General features: G+C 33.9%; 1 protein-coding gene across 1 annotated transcript; it reads right to left on the reverse strand.

Moving 5' to 3' along the window:
- Positions 1 to 14,100: 14,100 nt before the first annotated feature.
- Positions 14,101 to 15,973, reverse strand: LOC113756435 (aspartic proteinase nepenthesin-1-like). Its single transcript, XM_027300120.1, has one exon. It carries the CDS (start codon positions 15,575 to 15,577, stop codon positions 14,240 to 14,242), a length of 1,338 nt encoding a protein of 445 aa, XP_027155921.1. The 5' UTR covers positions 15,578 to 15,973; the 3' UTR covers positions 14,101 to 14,239.
- Positions 15,974 to 17,563: the final 1,590 nt, after the last annotated feature.

Genomic DNA, 17,563 nt, shown 5'->3' on the forward strand with positions numbered 1-17,563 from the left:
TTTGTGACTTGTGTGGAGGTTATCATGCAACTAATACATGTATGCAAGTACAAAATGTGGATTATTATGATGAATTAAAGCATTACAATCCTTGGTTTGATCAATACAGTGCTAATTGGAGCAATTCTCTTTCTTATGGTTGGGAAAATCAATGTGCATATAGTGATTATCCATATTTTTATGATTACCAATCTGAAAATGTCCAATATAAAGCAAAACCATCTTGGGAGTTAGCTATAGAAAAGTTAGCTAATGTGACTTCCGACCGTTTTGATAGGATTGAGAAAAGAATAGATGAATTAACTTCTCACTTTGGCAGAATAAATGAGCAATTGAATGCATTGTGTGAGATTATTTCTTCTAATAAATTGCAAAATGATCCTAGCATGAATGGTAGGAATGTTGTATGTGAAAATGGATTGCATTTTGATGAAAATGATGAATCTCAATTGTGTTTCAATGAGCAAATGTCTATTTCACATGATAATATCTTTGGAACTAACTTTGAACCTCAAGAGGTGAGTTTTAATGACTCATTTTTCACCCCTCTTGAGGAGTGCATTGAAAGTGTAGGTTCTAAGGGTATTGCTGCCCAAGATACTCTCATGGCATTCCCGTTGGTAAGTTCTCAAGTGGTGCATATTCAAGGTAATATTTATGAAACACTTGGGATAGGTAAGTCAATTCCATTTCTCACATCATTAGATCATGTGACTTTTGCGATAAAGCCACCTTTTAATGATCCACCACGGCCTAAAATGGTGGATTATTCGTTAACTAAACCTCCTTGAAAAATAAGGTGAACTAGTCAAGCTATTGACTATAAAGAAGCGCTTATTGGGAGGCAACCCAATGTTTGTTTAAGTTTATGTTATTTTGGGGTGATTTTATGTTTAAAGTATATGTTTGAGTTATTTTGTTATTTTTCATTTGTAGGTATTGGAAATGAAAGCAAAAGTGACCAAATGAGGTGAAAAAGGCGAAATTTGATCAAGGAACTCAACCCCTCAATTTGAGTAATTGTTGTTTTTGATTTGTTAGAAGGGGTTAAAATGCATATTTTGATCATTTTACATGTGCATGCATTGAGAATTTTAGCAAACAAATGATCTATGATGCATTTCGTGTGATTGGGGTACAAATGGTAATTTTTCAAAATTGGCTTTCTGCAAAAATTTCGCAGAAGAAAATGCACTTGGGCTGAAAACGCGCCTTATAATCGCGTTTTCCATAATCGCGTTTTGAATTCTGCGCCTATACTGAAGAAAACGCGCCTCAAAACGCGACAGAAGTCGCGTTTTCTACAAAGTCGCGTTTTACAGCCTGTTCAGAAACCAAAAACGCGCCTTCAAATACGCGACTTAAAGTCGCGTTTTATAACACAGTCGCGTTTTCGATCCTGCAAGATATGTGAAGAAACGCGACTTCATAAAACGCGGCTTGGTGGCGCGTTTTTATGAGTCGCGTTTTCGGAGAAAAAAAAATGCAGATTCCTTGATTCTCTTTTTTCTTCTTTTCCTCATATATATTTTCTTGTACCTTGAGTTGCTTATTGTGTATTTTTTTTAGGTACATCACGAAAACAAAGGATTGAAGTTACGGATCATCATTTTGTTTATTAAACCTTTGTTTTCACTTTTGTTTCTCATTTTCCATTTTTAGGTTTATATCACTAATGGTTACCAAATGGAACTCATGAAGCGATAAAGACAGACGCACAACAATATACCTTGAAGCTTCATATTCAATCACATCATAGGGGAGTATTACCTTCTTTATCTTGATTTTCCTTTTTACACATTGAGGACAATGTGCATGTTAAGTGTGGGGGGAGAATTGAGATTATATATATTGTATGTGATTGACTTATTAGTTGCAAATATTGGACTTGTGTTAAAATTCAAAATTTTTCTAACATCTTGTCCAAAATTGCAAATTTGCCCCAAAAATTTTAAATTTTAAATTTCATCCAAATGGGTAACAAAGTTCCATACCATTAGTAGTTCAAATTCCTTCTACATTTGAGATAAATATATGTGGTTTAAGCACTTCTTTTCTCATTTAACTTGAAAATGACTATTATGTGATTATAATTTTTGCATTTGTAGGAAAGTATATCTTTTAAAGTGGAGAAAATTATGCCTATATTTTTTTTGCATATTTGATGAAATTTCTTCTCTTTATTGGATTTTATACGTTAAGTGATAAATATGGTCAATAAGTGCAATACTCTTTTCATGATTATTCTTTTGAGGAATTTATTATTATCTTTGCTGTAAAAAGAAAAAAAAAGTGAAAAAAAGAGAAAATAAGATTTATTCTACTCCAATGATTCTCGTACTTAGTAACCGAGTGTCTTCATCTAAAAATGTCGACTTTCGCGTAAAACGGTACTTGAATTAAGAGTATGCAAAGCAACTTGAGTATGTGAAGTGTTGAGTAACCGGTGATCTTCATCTAAAAATGTCGATCCTCGCGTAAAAAGATACTTTCACAACTTAAGTAATATTTAGCTATATTATATAAATAAATCCCTCCTTAAGTTAAATAAGAAGATGATCATGGGTTTAGAAAGCATATTATTGGCCATATGAGTTACTTGCGTATGAAATTGGTTAAGGATGAGAAATTGACTTGAATTTGTTATAATGGTGGTATAATTGGCTCTCCTTTACTTGATATTATGAGTACTTGAATTTAATTGAATAATTGCATAATGGTTATTTACTTTGTTTTGAGGAAATGAAGTTGAAATGCTACATATGTTTATTTTCAAATTTTGGATTATTGTTGGGTTGTATTTCTTATTGCTTGAGGACAAGCAATGGTTCAAGTGTGGGGGTATTTGATAAGAGTATATTTTACGTATTTTTAGTGTGCTTTATTAATTAGTTTTGGTGTGTTTTATTTAGTTTTATAAATAATTAACTAAGATTCTAGTGAAAATATGCATTTTGTGGTTAAAGTGTGAAAATTGCATTTCTATTGATTTTTATGGTAAAAATTTCATATTTTGTAGGTTTAATGATTCAATCATCAAATGAAGTGCATTGAGAAAATATTTGGATGATTGAAGATGGATTAAAATGGTGAAAATAAAATATGAAGTGTAAAAGGAAAAATGCAATTTGAATCAAGAAAAAGTCAGCTTTGACAATTCAGACACATTTTCGTATTTTGACTATATCTGGAGCTACACAGATCGGATCAAGGTGATCTTGGTACCATTTTGAAGCTAAGAGATATATCTACATTTGGTGTGAAGACATCAAAGTCCAATTCGGCTGTTTTCCTAGTCAAAATGTCAAAATACAGAAGTCAAAGTCTGCTGCTGAGAGCTGAAAACGCGGAATTGACCAGTCAGTGGTATTTTTATCATATCTCGGTCTAGACAGCTCCAAATTGGATGATTCTTGAGGCATTGGACAGCTATTTCAATGGACTACAACTGCTATGTTTTGTGCAAGAGCTAATTCAGCCGTCATCATAGAGAAAATAGCAGTTGAAGTAGCCAGATTCTGGTCAGAAATAGCTGCTGGTACAACCTGTTTTCTCCTTCAACAATTTACAGCTATGGATGAACGTATGACAACCAATTAGCAGCTGTAAAAGGGATGTTTCAAGCCTCATTTCCTGACTGCATTCATCTATATATAGCCATGGACTTGCAGGATTCAAAATAACTTGGGAGAAGGCTAGAGAAACTCACCAGAAATGTAGTTTTCACTAGAGTTTCCTTGGTTCATTAGTATAGTATAGGTAGAGTAGTTTATCCATCTTGTATTTGTAGTTAGATTTGGATGAATATTGGAGGAGCAAAGATGAAGAGGTCGATCTCATGTGACAAGGGTGATATCTCTTCTACTACTTTCTCTCTTTTATTGAATTTCATGTTTAATTATAATACAAGTTGGCTTTGTGTTTTTATTATGTTTAGTTAAAGTTTATGCCTAGAGTTATGGTTGAACTTGCTATATTTTGTTAATGATGTTTATTTGGTTATTTGGTCATATTATTTTGAGCAAGATATTTATCACTTTTGGTTATCTAATCATGATTAACTGGCCATTAATTATGATAATCTTAAGGTGTTAAGTTTGCAATGAAAATTGGAATTTAACACTAGTTCAAAGAAGTGATAAGCCTAGGGAGTACACTCACGAAAGTAGAGGTGCACCTATGCGGCTTAAGTGACTTGTTTCATGTAATTTCATAGAAGAAATGAACTTGTAGTTAATTTCATAACCACGAGAGTAGGTATGACTTAATTACAAGTATAGTTGATTCACTACGAAAGTAGGTTTCACATACATTAGGAAATTACGCCATAACTAATCAAGATAATAGCATTCACTTAACCGATAATCTCATTTGCAAGAGTAGTAAGGAATTTCATATCTCTAGGAGCTTTCTAGTGTTATTTTCTTAAATTTTATATTTGTGGTAGTCTAAATAATAAAGGAGTTTGAAAACATCGGTAATTGCATTCTTCCCTGTGGGATCGACCCTTAATACCCTATACTCGCTCACGATTCGTACGATTCGTATACTTGCGATAAATCGCGTGTGGGGTATTTAGGAATTTATAAATGTAAAACTTGATTGGGATGAGCTTAATATTATATGTATACCCCGCGCACGTCAAAGTACTCCAATGATCGTCAAATCATTAGATCCTAATAAGGATCCTTTTAGACCGCGAGAGGAAAATGAAGAGACACTTGGTCCTGAAGTACCATATCTCAGTGCAATTGAAGAATATTGGAATGCGATGATTAAAAGATCTCAAATGATATTTGCATCAGGGGGAGAAATTAATACACAGGAATAGTGTACTCTTTTTCCTTCACTAGAGTTTTTGTCCCGATGGGTTTTTTCCTAGTAAGGTTTTAACGAGGCATATTTTTTGTGTAATGGACATCTAAGGGGGAGTGTTATGAAACAACTAAAATGTGGATGTCCCTTTGTATTCCCAAGAGGATTAATTCATGATTTATAGCTATATTATGTATAGAATTTACAATCCATAAATCTATTCATGTAGTGGAGAAACCGTTTCATAGGTTTCTTCATATTCTTATAGTAGTGGGTGTTTAATAGAATTGATGTACATTTAATCTTGTAGTACCTATATATAGAGGTACATTGACACCCTTTGTGAGGACTTTTGTATTAGTTGGAATAATAGAAGATCATTCTTCATTCCTCTACTCATTTCTCTAATATTTCAACTCCTATTATAGTAGTTCATTTTATTAGTTTTACAACAATCCCAATGTTTAAGATTTTTTTTTTTTTTGTGAAATAACTTGGTATCCTTTAACAAATGGTTTTAATATTAATACACAAATTTTAGAATCATAGTAACTACATAAATTTATTTTGTGTTCTCCCTTATATATTTATTAGAAAAGCCTAAAAATTTTGAAATATATATTCAAGAAAATTACTTACCTTGTCCTTGAACGATAAAGTTATACAGTTTGGCCCTTTAACTATGAAGTGTGTCACATTGCACTTTGAACCTATAAAACGTGTCTGTTTTTTGGGGTGTTTTTGAAAAATTTTACTGTAGCAGACTAGTAGTGTATATGAAAAATTTTTACTGTAAAAATTTTTTGAAATATTTGATATATTGTATGGATGAGATGTTTTTTGAGTTATTGTGTATTACTATAACATTGTATTTAAAAAACTTGTTTTTGAAAAAATGGCCAATCCAAACAATCTTCAATTTTCACATAAACCATGATGATGTAGTTTTGATCTTCTTCTTCTTCTGCAAATTATGTGTGGCAACTTCTGCGACTGTTAATCATCGATCAATGATTGTTGACCCCTTTTGATTGATTGTTGTTCATTACTATTCTATCACAAAATTTCGATGAAATTACACCCGTTGATCCCTTTTTTCCCATAGAGATCGATTGAGTGTTCAATCTTTAAAGAATGTCGCTAGGTAATATTAGGCTAAAGTCAATGATGGTAATTCTATCATCACTTTCAAATGATTCACCAAATGTTTTGAATCTTAGACAAAAACACTCATCGAGGAGGAAATTCAAATCAACAAGAATTTTAGTACAAATTTTCACGCCATATATAACTTTGTGTAAATTCAACTGTTTCTAGCTATTGCAAGCCTCATTCCAGACCCTGGCTCTCACCATGGCGAAAAATGACAATAATAAATCTTAATATTTCAGAAAATTATATGATTGCAAATTTTGCTTATTCCATACGAAACTCGTAATGTATCCCGGCTATAATGTTCTAAACTAAATATTAAAATTACAATCTACAAAGTTATAATTCTTTAGGTTTCCTTCTTTATCATCCAATCCTCCGATGTTTGATCTCTCTTACTTAAGAAGATAAACAAATTAAAAACTGATAATATGAGTTTAGACCTAGTGAGGTTTGGCTTGTAAAACATTTAGCTTTCCAAAAATTGCTTGCGAAAGAATATTATTATATCATCGTAAACACAGCCTAATGGTAACCTTAATTGTTACACGAATAATTTCAACAATCAACACCTTTACGTAAAAGGGCCAAATAAATAATTTAACACGTGTGAGAAGGATAAATGATAGAAAATGGCAAGCTGTCCAATCAAATTCAATTCACTGGAGTGGCTGAAGGAAACTTGTTCGTGAATTCCCAGCTAGCATTCATCGGATTCAGAGCTGTTCTATTTTTTTTTTTTTTTTTTTATGTTGTTGTTTCTATTTCCCTTTTAGTGGAGTAAGCGACCAGCTCATGTTGAGCATTGTTCCAGCTAGTATTGTGGTTGTTTACTAGTTTGTTTAGATGTTTGGTTCCTTGATTGGTTAGTAGTTAAGTATGTTAGTCGATTACTTAGTGTGGTAAGACTAGTGTTACAATTCGGCCACTTTAGGAAGTTGTAAGCCGATTAGTTTCATTATTCTAATTACATTAGGAGTCGAGTCTTGTAAGCCTATAAAAAGACATCAATTTCATTCAATAAAGGGAGATTATGTTATTTTGGCAGAAACTTCGTTTCTTGAGAGTGCTCTCTCTTGGTTCAATGAGCCCTCCTTGAACGGTTAGAATTGTCTAGCATTCACTCAACTTAACAATCAAGAATATCATCCTTGATTGTGACGCCTTTTAATAAATTCCTAGAGTTCGCTAGTTCATTTGATTGTGGGTCAAGAAAGTTCGCAATCATAAGGATTAGAGGGTCCGAAATAGGAAATTTCACCCAATTCAAACATGTGAATATCACCATCGATCTGGGGTTCATAGTCGCGAATTTCGTCATCAACAGAATTCATATCAGCTGATATAACAAAACACAAGAATGACACAAAACACAAAACAAGAAAGGGATATGACCTGAAAAATCACCAACTAACTCTGATACCAGCTGTGAAATCCTTGAACCATTGGGAAAAGGGGATTGAACTAGACCTGATTCAAGATAAATCAGTCCAAAATAAATTCCAGATTGCGACAGTCACACGAACAAAGTCAAGAAACTAAAATCGTGTCACTTGGTCCAACAGTCTTGCGTCAAGTCTTTAGTTTTTTTTTTATTTGTGCAATTATTTTTATTTCTTTTTCCAGTAATTTCCAATCCAAATTCAATTTTCCAGATTACACAAGTCACAAGTAGTCACAACTAGAGTCGGTTAACTTCGTTTCTAGTAGTTCTTGCGTCAAGTTGTTTCCGAGTTGTTAGGCTGATAAAATCTACCATTCTTAGTTAATTTCAGTTACCAATCCCTGTATAGAAGTCCCAAAAATAGCCAATTTTCAGACCACTACCAGAAGACTACCTCTTATAAGGCGTGGGCACGTCAACATAGTCATTTGACAACCAAATGAACTGAGTGAAGTACCACAACTTGAGTTGGTTTTTGGTGTTAAGTTGGTTGATATTCTTGACGAAAGATTCTGATTTCTTCCAATGGGATAATCTAAGGCCTTGAGAGCTATTTGGTGAGAATACTAGAATGATCATACTTGAGTGATACATGAGTGACGAGTATATATATATGAACTTGTGTATTGTGAGGAATTTCTTTCTTTGCTAACCATTTTTACAGGTCATGTAATCATGCCTAGTGGAGTTGCATCCTGTTCATAAAATCAAAAACTCTTGAGGAACGAGTCTCTCAAGAGGAGGGGTTCCAAGCAGTCTAGCTCCGAGCATTCACAACATGAGTTTCGTTCACTTCGGGAGGAGATGGATCGTTACCGTGCCTTGTGCGCATATGACAGATATAAGCGTACTTGTGATGAGTATGAAGAGGAACAAAAGCGGTTGTGTCAAGCCTCTAAGAAGAGTTCATCCTCACCCAAAAGAGTTTCATCTAAAGAGTATCATGACAAACAACTCATGGAACCTAAGAATTCTCGAATTGAGTCAAGGCCTCGTGAACCAAGGGATGACATTCGAAGTTGAACTGAAGGATTGGTTGAATCTATGATGGGAGAAATTAGACAAGTGCTGAATTCATACTTCGAGCAAAATAATCATGTTTCAACTGATGGTAATAAAGGAGATGTTCATTCCAATCCACCATTGATTGAAGAAGTATCAATGAATACTAGCAATGAACATGAGCTTGAAAAACTTGAAGTTTCACCTACTCTAGTTAGTTGTTGTGAGCTAGTAGAGAAGGAATTGTGTGAGAATGAGCTAGAAAAAGAGAATGAAAAATTAAGTGAGATGAGTAAGCAATGGATCGAAAAGAATAGAGTGGAACAAGACAAAAATAATTCGGCCTTAGTGAGAAGTAAAAAGGGAAATTAACCATGCTTGCAAAAGTCGAGTGTGTGACAGTTTTGTTTCTAACAGGCTAACATGTGTTTTGTTTAGTATTTTTTCTTTTGTGCAGGTTAAGCAAGGGGAAATTGAGTTGATCATTGCATGTTCTATTCCTAAATCCATTGGAGAATTTCATAGCTTACATGGAGTTTGTCTTCTGGGAGTTAAGTCTATTTGTTATCAATTCATGGAATCGGTTGAGTTCAAATCTGCTCACGCAAATAGCAAGTTCTTTCGAGCTCATCTTGAAGGGAAAATTCCAGATTTTGACTCTCATTCTTTAACTTTGGGTGGTAAAGCTATCCAACCATTTCCAGATTTATCTTGTGCAATGCAATCGGATTTCATGCTTGTTCCAGCTGAATTTGATGTCCCAAAACCAGCAGCAGTCCATGGTTTTTTCAGTTTCCATTCAGCTGTTGAATTGGGTCATTCGTTGCCCTTAACTTCTTCATTGCCGCATGAGTGTTCGTGTGAAGTTATTGCTGCCAATTCTTTCATGTTGCTGTTAACAAGAGCTAAAGTTGATGCACCAGTTGAGATCGTGAGTATCTATCACTTGCGCAAACGACATGCGATTTGGCTAGTTTTTCTCAAGCTGCTTACAACGTTTTTGGTGTCCAAGCTATTTGAGAACAAATCTTCTTCAAGAGGAGGGGAATAATAGAAAATGGCAAGCTGTCCAATCATATTCAATTCACTGGAGTGGCTAAAGAAAACTTGTTCGTGAGCTCGTGAATTCCCAGCTTGCATTCATCGAATTTTGAGTTGTTCTAGTTTTTTTAATGTCGTTTCTATTTCCCTTTTAGTGGAATAAGCGACCAGCTCATGTTGAGGATAGGTCCAGCTAGTATTGTGGTTGTTTACTAGTTTGTTTAGACATTTGGTTCCTTGGTTGGTTAGCAGTTGATTATGTTAGTTAGTCGATTACTGAGTGTGGTAAGACTAGTGTTACAATTCGGCCACTTTAGGAAGTTGTAAGCCGATTAGTTTCATTATTCTAATTAGATTAGGGGTCAAAGTCTTGTAAGCCTATAAAAAAGCATCAATTTCGTTCAATAAAGGGAGATTACGTCAATTTGGCAGAAATTTCATTTCTTGAGAGTGCTCTCTCTTGGCTCAACGAGCCCTTCTTGAACGGCTAGAATTATCTAGCGTTCACTCAGTTTATCAATCAAGAATATTATCCTTGATTATGACATTTTCTAACAAATTTCTAGAGTTCTCTAGTTCGTTTAATTGTGGTCAAGAAGGTTTGCAATCACGGGGATTAGAGAGGTCATGAGTAGAAAATTCAACCCATTTCAAACCTGTGAATATCACTATCTATCCGGGGTTCATAGTCGCGAATTTTGTCATCAACGGAATTAGTATCAGAAATATATATATTGATATAGGCTATAGAGGTGATCCTCACTTTTTCTTTGGATGTAGCTCCAAGGACTGACACGGGCTCTAAAGGTTGTTCTCGCCCTTTCTTGATTGTAGCATACTGCTCTGCATAATTAATAACTCCAAAGACAGCTCAAACTCCAAAATGTATAACAATCTCCAACTTTGAACCTTTGTCATTTATATATCCAAACTTCACGTGGCCACAACAACACAAATGTTCTTGAGATACCCAAAAAACTGACGTCACACATGCATAAGTTATTGATTTTTTATTTTTTATTTTTTTTTGTCAACACAGGGGTGTCCGGGTCAATCCTTACGGGGCCCGACTAATTCCCTGCGGTCCGGGAGAGGAGATCCCACTCCACACCGAGCACGTTAACAGCGGGACTCGAACCCTAGACAAGCTAGGAAGATCGCCATACCCTAAGGAGGGGGAGCGGACCGCTCGAGCTATCCCATGAGGGCGGAAGACCAGCCACGTAAAGTGGCAAGTTTGTGGGAGGCAGGGATTGAACCCTGAACTCCATCATCACCAAAGAAGGTGATGACCACTGGATCACTGGCATAAGTTATTGATCGTACGTTCTCACTAATTAGTGTATAGCAAAGCCATGGCAGCAAGATTGTTTCGACCATACCCGTTGTCGGCTCGACATATCTAACTTACACATGGCAGGAGCCACTTCTCCCTAGTAGAAATGGCAAAAGAGGTATTATTTTACATGATTTTATATTTAAGTTTGATTCTCAAGCACTGAGATTTTTGGCATAACATATCCTAATTTTAGCATAAAAAATCTTTTATGCATGGTTAGTTAGATACTTTTTTACGTCAACAAGATTAGATACATGTCACGTCACGTGTGCAAAAAAATGAATTTCAAATTTCAATAAAGATTATATAACATTCATTTAAACCTGTTAGTGTAACAATAATCTTATACGTACTGACAATACATAAAAAATTAATCCTTAATTTTATGTTTTTTTTTTCAAAATTCATTTGGAGACTGGGTATTTTGGTTTCACAATAAATTGCAAAACTAAATCGGTGGGCAGTCAATACCCAGAGGATAGTAAAAAATTACTGGCAACTAATTTTGGTAAGGAACGTAGACATCTTTTGGCTTACTATTAGGGCTCTTTAGGCCATTCATGAACAAATTTAACTTTAAAGTAGCGGAGTTGAATGGGACCAGCAAGTGCTATCACACCTCCCTCTGCACACAAAAAGGTAATTTTGTTAAATCTTCTCGCAAACCACCCCATTAATTCTATTTTTTGTAAAAAGGTAATATAAATTCTTTCTCCACTTCAAATATATTTTGATTATTCGAATCCTGGATCTGACAATTGGGAGTAGAAAAGATGTGGGGAGGGATGAAAGGTAATATATATTCAACAAATTTAATTGTATAATTAAGGATAGATTGGAAACATTAAAGAGTGATATGGTATACTTATACCACACAGTGACACTCTCCTATTATATATTAGATATATTGTATACATGTTAGGATTAACTGCCATTACTAGTAGATAAGCATTTGGCCAAAATAACTGCCAAAGCCCTTATAGAGAAAAAAAATTAAGAAATTACAGCAAAACTGGATGAATATTTAATTAGGTAAAGATCATCATAACTTTGAAATTGTATAACTAGTATTTTATCCCATGTATTAGCACAATTTTTTAAAATTAGTTGTGAACTTGTGCAAGTATGAATAATTCAATAAAAAGATATTAAAAGTTATTCTTACATGCTTAATTTATAAATTAATGCATTATAAGTTTTCAACTATCATATCAATTTTTTAAAACTTCTATATGTTTATTATAATATAATAATATACATTAAATACTGCAAGGCATATCAGATCATTGATAGACATTAATTGAGATAATTATTAAAGGTTTACAATGATTTTAATTAAACCTTGAAGTATATGTTTTGTTTTCAGTTAATTATAAAAGATACAATAACCTATTTTCTCATGAATGAATAATTAGTTTCTAGCAATGTTAGCGAATATACTAATGTAGCAATTAAAATCACACTAAGTAAAGTTATTCCATTGAGAATAACAAGGTTCAAATATATCAAAACAGATAAACAAAATTTTATTTGCAGAAGGAGAAAGCATAATGAAAAATTAAATCAAATTTATTTTTAAAAAATAAAAGTTGTTAGAAGAGGGAGAAACTATAAGAAAATTTAACTAGAAAATAGTTGAATACAAAAATGAGTAGAACCCAATTATCCAAATAACCCATCGATTCTCTTCAAGTAGGCCTGCTACCCAGGAGAGGAAAAATGGCCATTTAGATTTGGTGTTTTTATATATTTTCTCTGTGTTATAGGTTACTTCATCCATGCATATAGGACTAGTTTTCTTTTAACCATACTTAGCATCATACAGGTGATGTGATCTTATACCTTTTTTCAATATTTCTGTATGACAATATTCCAACTGATTCAATTATATAATCGTTGCATCGATCAATTATTTTGAAAAGAACTAGTGGCATAATTAAGCACCTGCTTTTACTCCGTAATAATTTTCTTTAAGACCAGAGGGAACTACTATGTTTTAAACATTACGTAAACCTAGAGTTAGACAATTCTATTCTGTGAATCCAATTTGCTTCACCTTTAGGAAGATCAACAAACATAACATTCTTGGCCACACTGATTACTTTCCTTGTAGTTTGAGTTGACAGAATATTTCGCAAAGCAATTGTTTTGTTCAATTTGGAAATGATGTACCAAAACAAGAAAAAGTATATTAAATTTCATTCAGAAAATGTTTCTGATTTTAAATCTCCTGTCGCATGTTATGATGGAATTATATTATACAAAAAGCAAAGATTTTTCTTTTTAAATATTTTTTTAATTTATAATAAGAAATTTTGAGGATTGAAAAATATATGATTCATAGAATCCACTTTGTATGCTTCACTTTTGTTTTCATTAATTAGGTAAAAAAAAAACAAACTAATTAAGTACCTCTGAGTTCTACCACTTTGAATTTTCATACCAAATTAGTATGTCCCAAGAAATAGTTAAATCTAAAAAATAAGAAAGGGAGTGTATGAATCTAATAGTTGAATCCAAATGTCCTAGTCTAAATGATTACACTTGCGAATGGTCTTGGCTTGGAAGTAACAGATCTCTTTCATTCTACTTCTGTAGTTTTTGTCATTGGCTCCACAAATTGCTGCCTTGGGAGTATATGACGAAAAATTTTGTGGCAATCAACCTAGAACCCAACAATTAGTGACTATACCCGTACGCAAATAGTGTTGTTTTAGGTCACATTTCGTTTTCGCTATCTACTAATACTTTAATTCTAATATTGGCAATTGTAGTTAGGCAGTTGAGCAACCAATTCTTTGAGTAGGGTTGAGAAACAATATAATTTCTATTAACAGAATATACTTGTTGTATAGGCTGGTGGGAGTAGGAAAGACCAAGGGAAAAATTAAATTTTTTAGGTGAGTAAACTTATGATTTTAGCCCATTCTTCTCCATTTGTATGTTTTTTTTTTTCCACTACTCATTTTCTTTCTTTTTCGTTTTTGTACCTTTTGGAGACGGTCATTCTGGCAAAACAAGGTTAAGATTAAAGACAAAAACATCTAGCAATAATTAGAATATATATAAATTTTGCTAACAGGTGCCTATTGGGCACTCGTTAACAGATTTAAATTTGATCCGATAACCATGTATACATACACGCACACCAACAATTACTAACTTCCTTTACATTTATACATTTTTCCCAATTAACTTATATTTATATAGAGTGTTCAACTCATTAATGTGGGATGGTTTTGAGTCTATGTACGTGCAATGAACATTGGAATGGACTATATATAAACAGAACTTGATTAATAACTCATTAAAAGAAAATTCAACTTTGTAATTTCATTGAGCTGATCAGAAACTACAAGGTCATCAAGGTAAAGTCATTAATTTGGCCACACAAGCAGCAAATGCAAGTATATTGAGGAGGACACCAATAAATTGCAAAGAGCTGTTCACAATTGATTGCACTTTGTTGGGATGAATGACAAAGTCTCCTTCTGGAGATCATGAAGCAATAAGTAGTTTTGCTGCTGAACATTGCCAAAAATTGACATTCCACTTGAACTTCCCATTGCCAAGCATGCTAGACCCACGCTTGAATCGGCAATCATGTAATTTTCACCTGGTAAATCCACATCTGCACCCTTGAAATGGAAAACCAACTTTGGAACTTCAATGTCACTTGCATCTGATGGCAATGTGAAACAAAGGTCAAGCCCTGATGTGCCTGATTTGTCCACTGGAAGTTTCATCTGAGAAGTGAACTCTTTCTTGACTAGATCAAACGCACTTTTCTCCAAATAAGTGAGTGTAGTCCCGGAGTCAATGATAATGCCTCCACTTCCATCGCTATTGAGTGCAAAAGTAGATTTCTTGATAGGTAAGCGAGTGCCACCAACTGTAATCCCTTCAAGGGAAAGATAGTAAAATGATGGTTGTGATGGATTTACCACTAAAGGCGTGGTTCTACTTGCCGTGTCCGAGTTGTTGGCATTAGCCAAAGATCCCATTAGAAGAGTGCTAGTGCTGCTATCATCAATGGAAGTTAGGCAATAGGAGAACTTTGGTTCATCAAGTTGAGATACAAGCGATAATGGACCGCGGCCTAATCCCACCAGACCAGCTCCTTGGCCGAATCCGCTACCTTCATTATCTTCACCGCAGCCAAATGCAACTTTTGGGACAGAAACTTCACCAAATGTAAAGGTTTCAGCAGCCATAACTCCTTGGGTGGTGGAATAATCCCCATAAGTGTAGAGATACTCGCATCCATCAGTACCACAAGAGGACATTGGCAATGCTTCACACAGGCTGCTAGAGCATGAAAGTGTGGAAAATGAAGATGACTTCCTGGGATCAAAGATTGGTGTAGATTGATCAAAACACTGCTGGCAAGGCTTGCATTGAGTCCAAATCAGGTCACTTCCAGTGTCCATTATGGCTGAATAAGCAGTTGATGGCGTCCCCATGGACAACTGCATGAGAAACTCTCCATTTCCAGGATGAACTGAAGATTTGACATCATGATCTGATTCAGCTAATGCCATAGCACTAAGCCTGTTCAACCTTTGTCGTCCACGCTTCATTGCACGCTGCAAGAGCTCAAATTTTGTCAGATTACTTCCTGAATCGACATGTTTGAGAGTTACCTGAAATCCTGTTGCCTTCTGCACTTTTTCATCCTTCATAATTGCATTTCTTGAAGTGGAAAATGTCGGTGTAACGAATAAAATTGCCACTGCTAGTACTACTAATACCACGGACGAAAAAGCCTGTTGAAATGAAGCCATTTTCTTTGTTTGCTACTCAAGTGTCTAAGTTGGGTATTGTACAGAAGCTAAACACAAAACCTGCTACTTATATAGTACTTATTGACGGAAAAATGTGGGATGACAAAGAACGCAATCTATCCAAGAATTTCCTGAAAATCAGGAACTGGCGGAATGGATGATCCCCCGGAAAAGGCTGAGGCAGGACCGAGATAAAAGTGGCATCTGGGCAATAAAAAGCAAATCTGGGCTAAATCAACTCCTGAAGAGGATGAAATATTACAGCAGCTTTCACTCAAATTAACCTGGTCTTATGGATGGCTGTTGAAGGAAGAGGAGAAATACACTTCTTGAAGAACTCTTTCAATTTTAGTATGAAGCAATCCCACGTCTTAGAACATGCTTTTCTCCACCAACTTAGGTGACACATCTCAACTATTTGATTGACCCAAGCAAGAAGAACATCAAAGTTATTAACCTACCACACCTTTTCTGTAGAGACCACTAGCCTAATGATAATTATAAAGGTCAAATATTGTAATGATGACTTTTGCCTAAGAAGAATTGATTTATACATTGCGTAGAATAATGCATAAATGTATGAAATGTGTGAAAAATGAGTACCACTAATCATAGCAATTCATTTTAGATGTTGAATAATCTTAACGCTTGTTGCTTGTAGATTAATTAAGGTTCGGAAATTACAGCTAGGAGTGTCCAATTCATGTTCTAATGTATATCACTATATTGTTGCTGATACTGAGGTGAATTACCAATATCTCCCTTGTAGTTTATATTATGGAAGTTACCTCTAATTTCCTAATGGTTTTTTAAGTCTAATTACCTTTAATTACCGTTTATGGAAGTTACCTTTAAGTCTAATTTTTAAGTTACCCTTTGTATTTTGAACCAAAAGATGAATTAAAAGGTAAAATAAAAGCATAGTGATTTTTCATCATATCACATATACAAATGGTCATTTACAACTCATTTGGGGAATTACTAGCAGAAGTTTTTCAAAAACTAGGATATTAATTTATAGGCCTTCAGGACATTGATTCAAGTGTTAATTTTTTTGGCAAAAGTGAAACTAATTTCAAAAAATATTTAATTTGGGGACCATAAATGTAAATGTGTGCATATAAACAGTAATTTACGTGTAATTTAAGATATAAGTGTCTAAAAAAATGCCAAAGGCACTCGTTAGAAAAATCCCAATTTTATTCACCAACATAACTATTAAACTTACTACTCACGATTAAAAATTTTCTACCGTTGAAAATCGATTCTACAAGGCTAAAATTTCATGATTTTTTTTTTTTTTTTGTAATCCACTTCTAACTGTTTCTAAAACTCTGTATAACATTATTTTAGGTTATTTGACTATAATGTGAAAATAGTTTATCTTTTAAGTTTTCTATTCAGCTGTCCTCTAGATTTAAATCCACAAAGGAGCAAAAGGTAAGTTTGTAAAAATTGATAGAAGGGGACGACATTGTAAACCAATTGAAGGAAAAGAACATATTGTCTATTGATATTGAAAATAATGAAACAAAGGCCTACATATTTATAGACATTTCAGTACAATGAATCAATCCATATATATATATATATATATATATATATATCAGCATATCTAATCATGGTTTGTATTTATTAAAATGCTTAGCTGATGCCTTAGCTATCATGGGACATGACGTAGATTTTGACACCACTAATTATTTGTGAGCTCCATGAAGAACTTTAATTAAGTTATGTGTGATTCAGAAAACATTGGATTTACTATTAAAATAAAATGCTTGGTTTCTATCTAACCAAAACAAAATTGTCTCCACCAATTTTTTGCTTAAAGAAGCGTTAATAATTACATTATTGCAGCTGTAGAAGCTATTATTATTTTCCTTACAAAGAAAAATTGTTGTATTTAAATTGAGGTTTTGCAGAATTAACTCATTATTACTTAGCAGTAGCAGGGCTCTCCTTCCTTGCCATTATCCTTTGAAGAAA

This window comes from Coffea eugenioides, unplaced genomic scaffold, assembly GCF_003713205.1.
Source record: "Coffea eugenioides isolate CCC68of unplaced genomic scaffold, Ceug_1.0 ScVebR1_2326;HRSCAF=3334, whole genome shotgun sequence".
In the NCBI taxonomy this organism is placed as follows: Eukaryota; Viridiplantae; Streptophyta; class Magnoliopsida; order Gentianales; family Rubiaceae; genus Coffea; species Coffea eugenioides.

Excerpts from the sequence above, each read along its gene's own strand:
- LOC113756435 (XM_027300120.1), bottom strand. The coding sequence starts at position 15,577 with ATGGCTTCATTTCAACAGGCTTTTTCGTCCGTGGTATTAGTAGTACTA.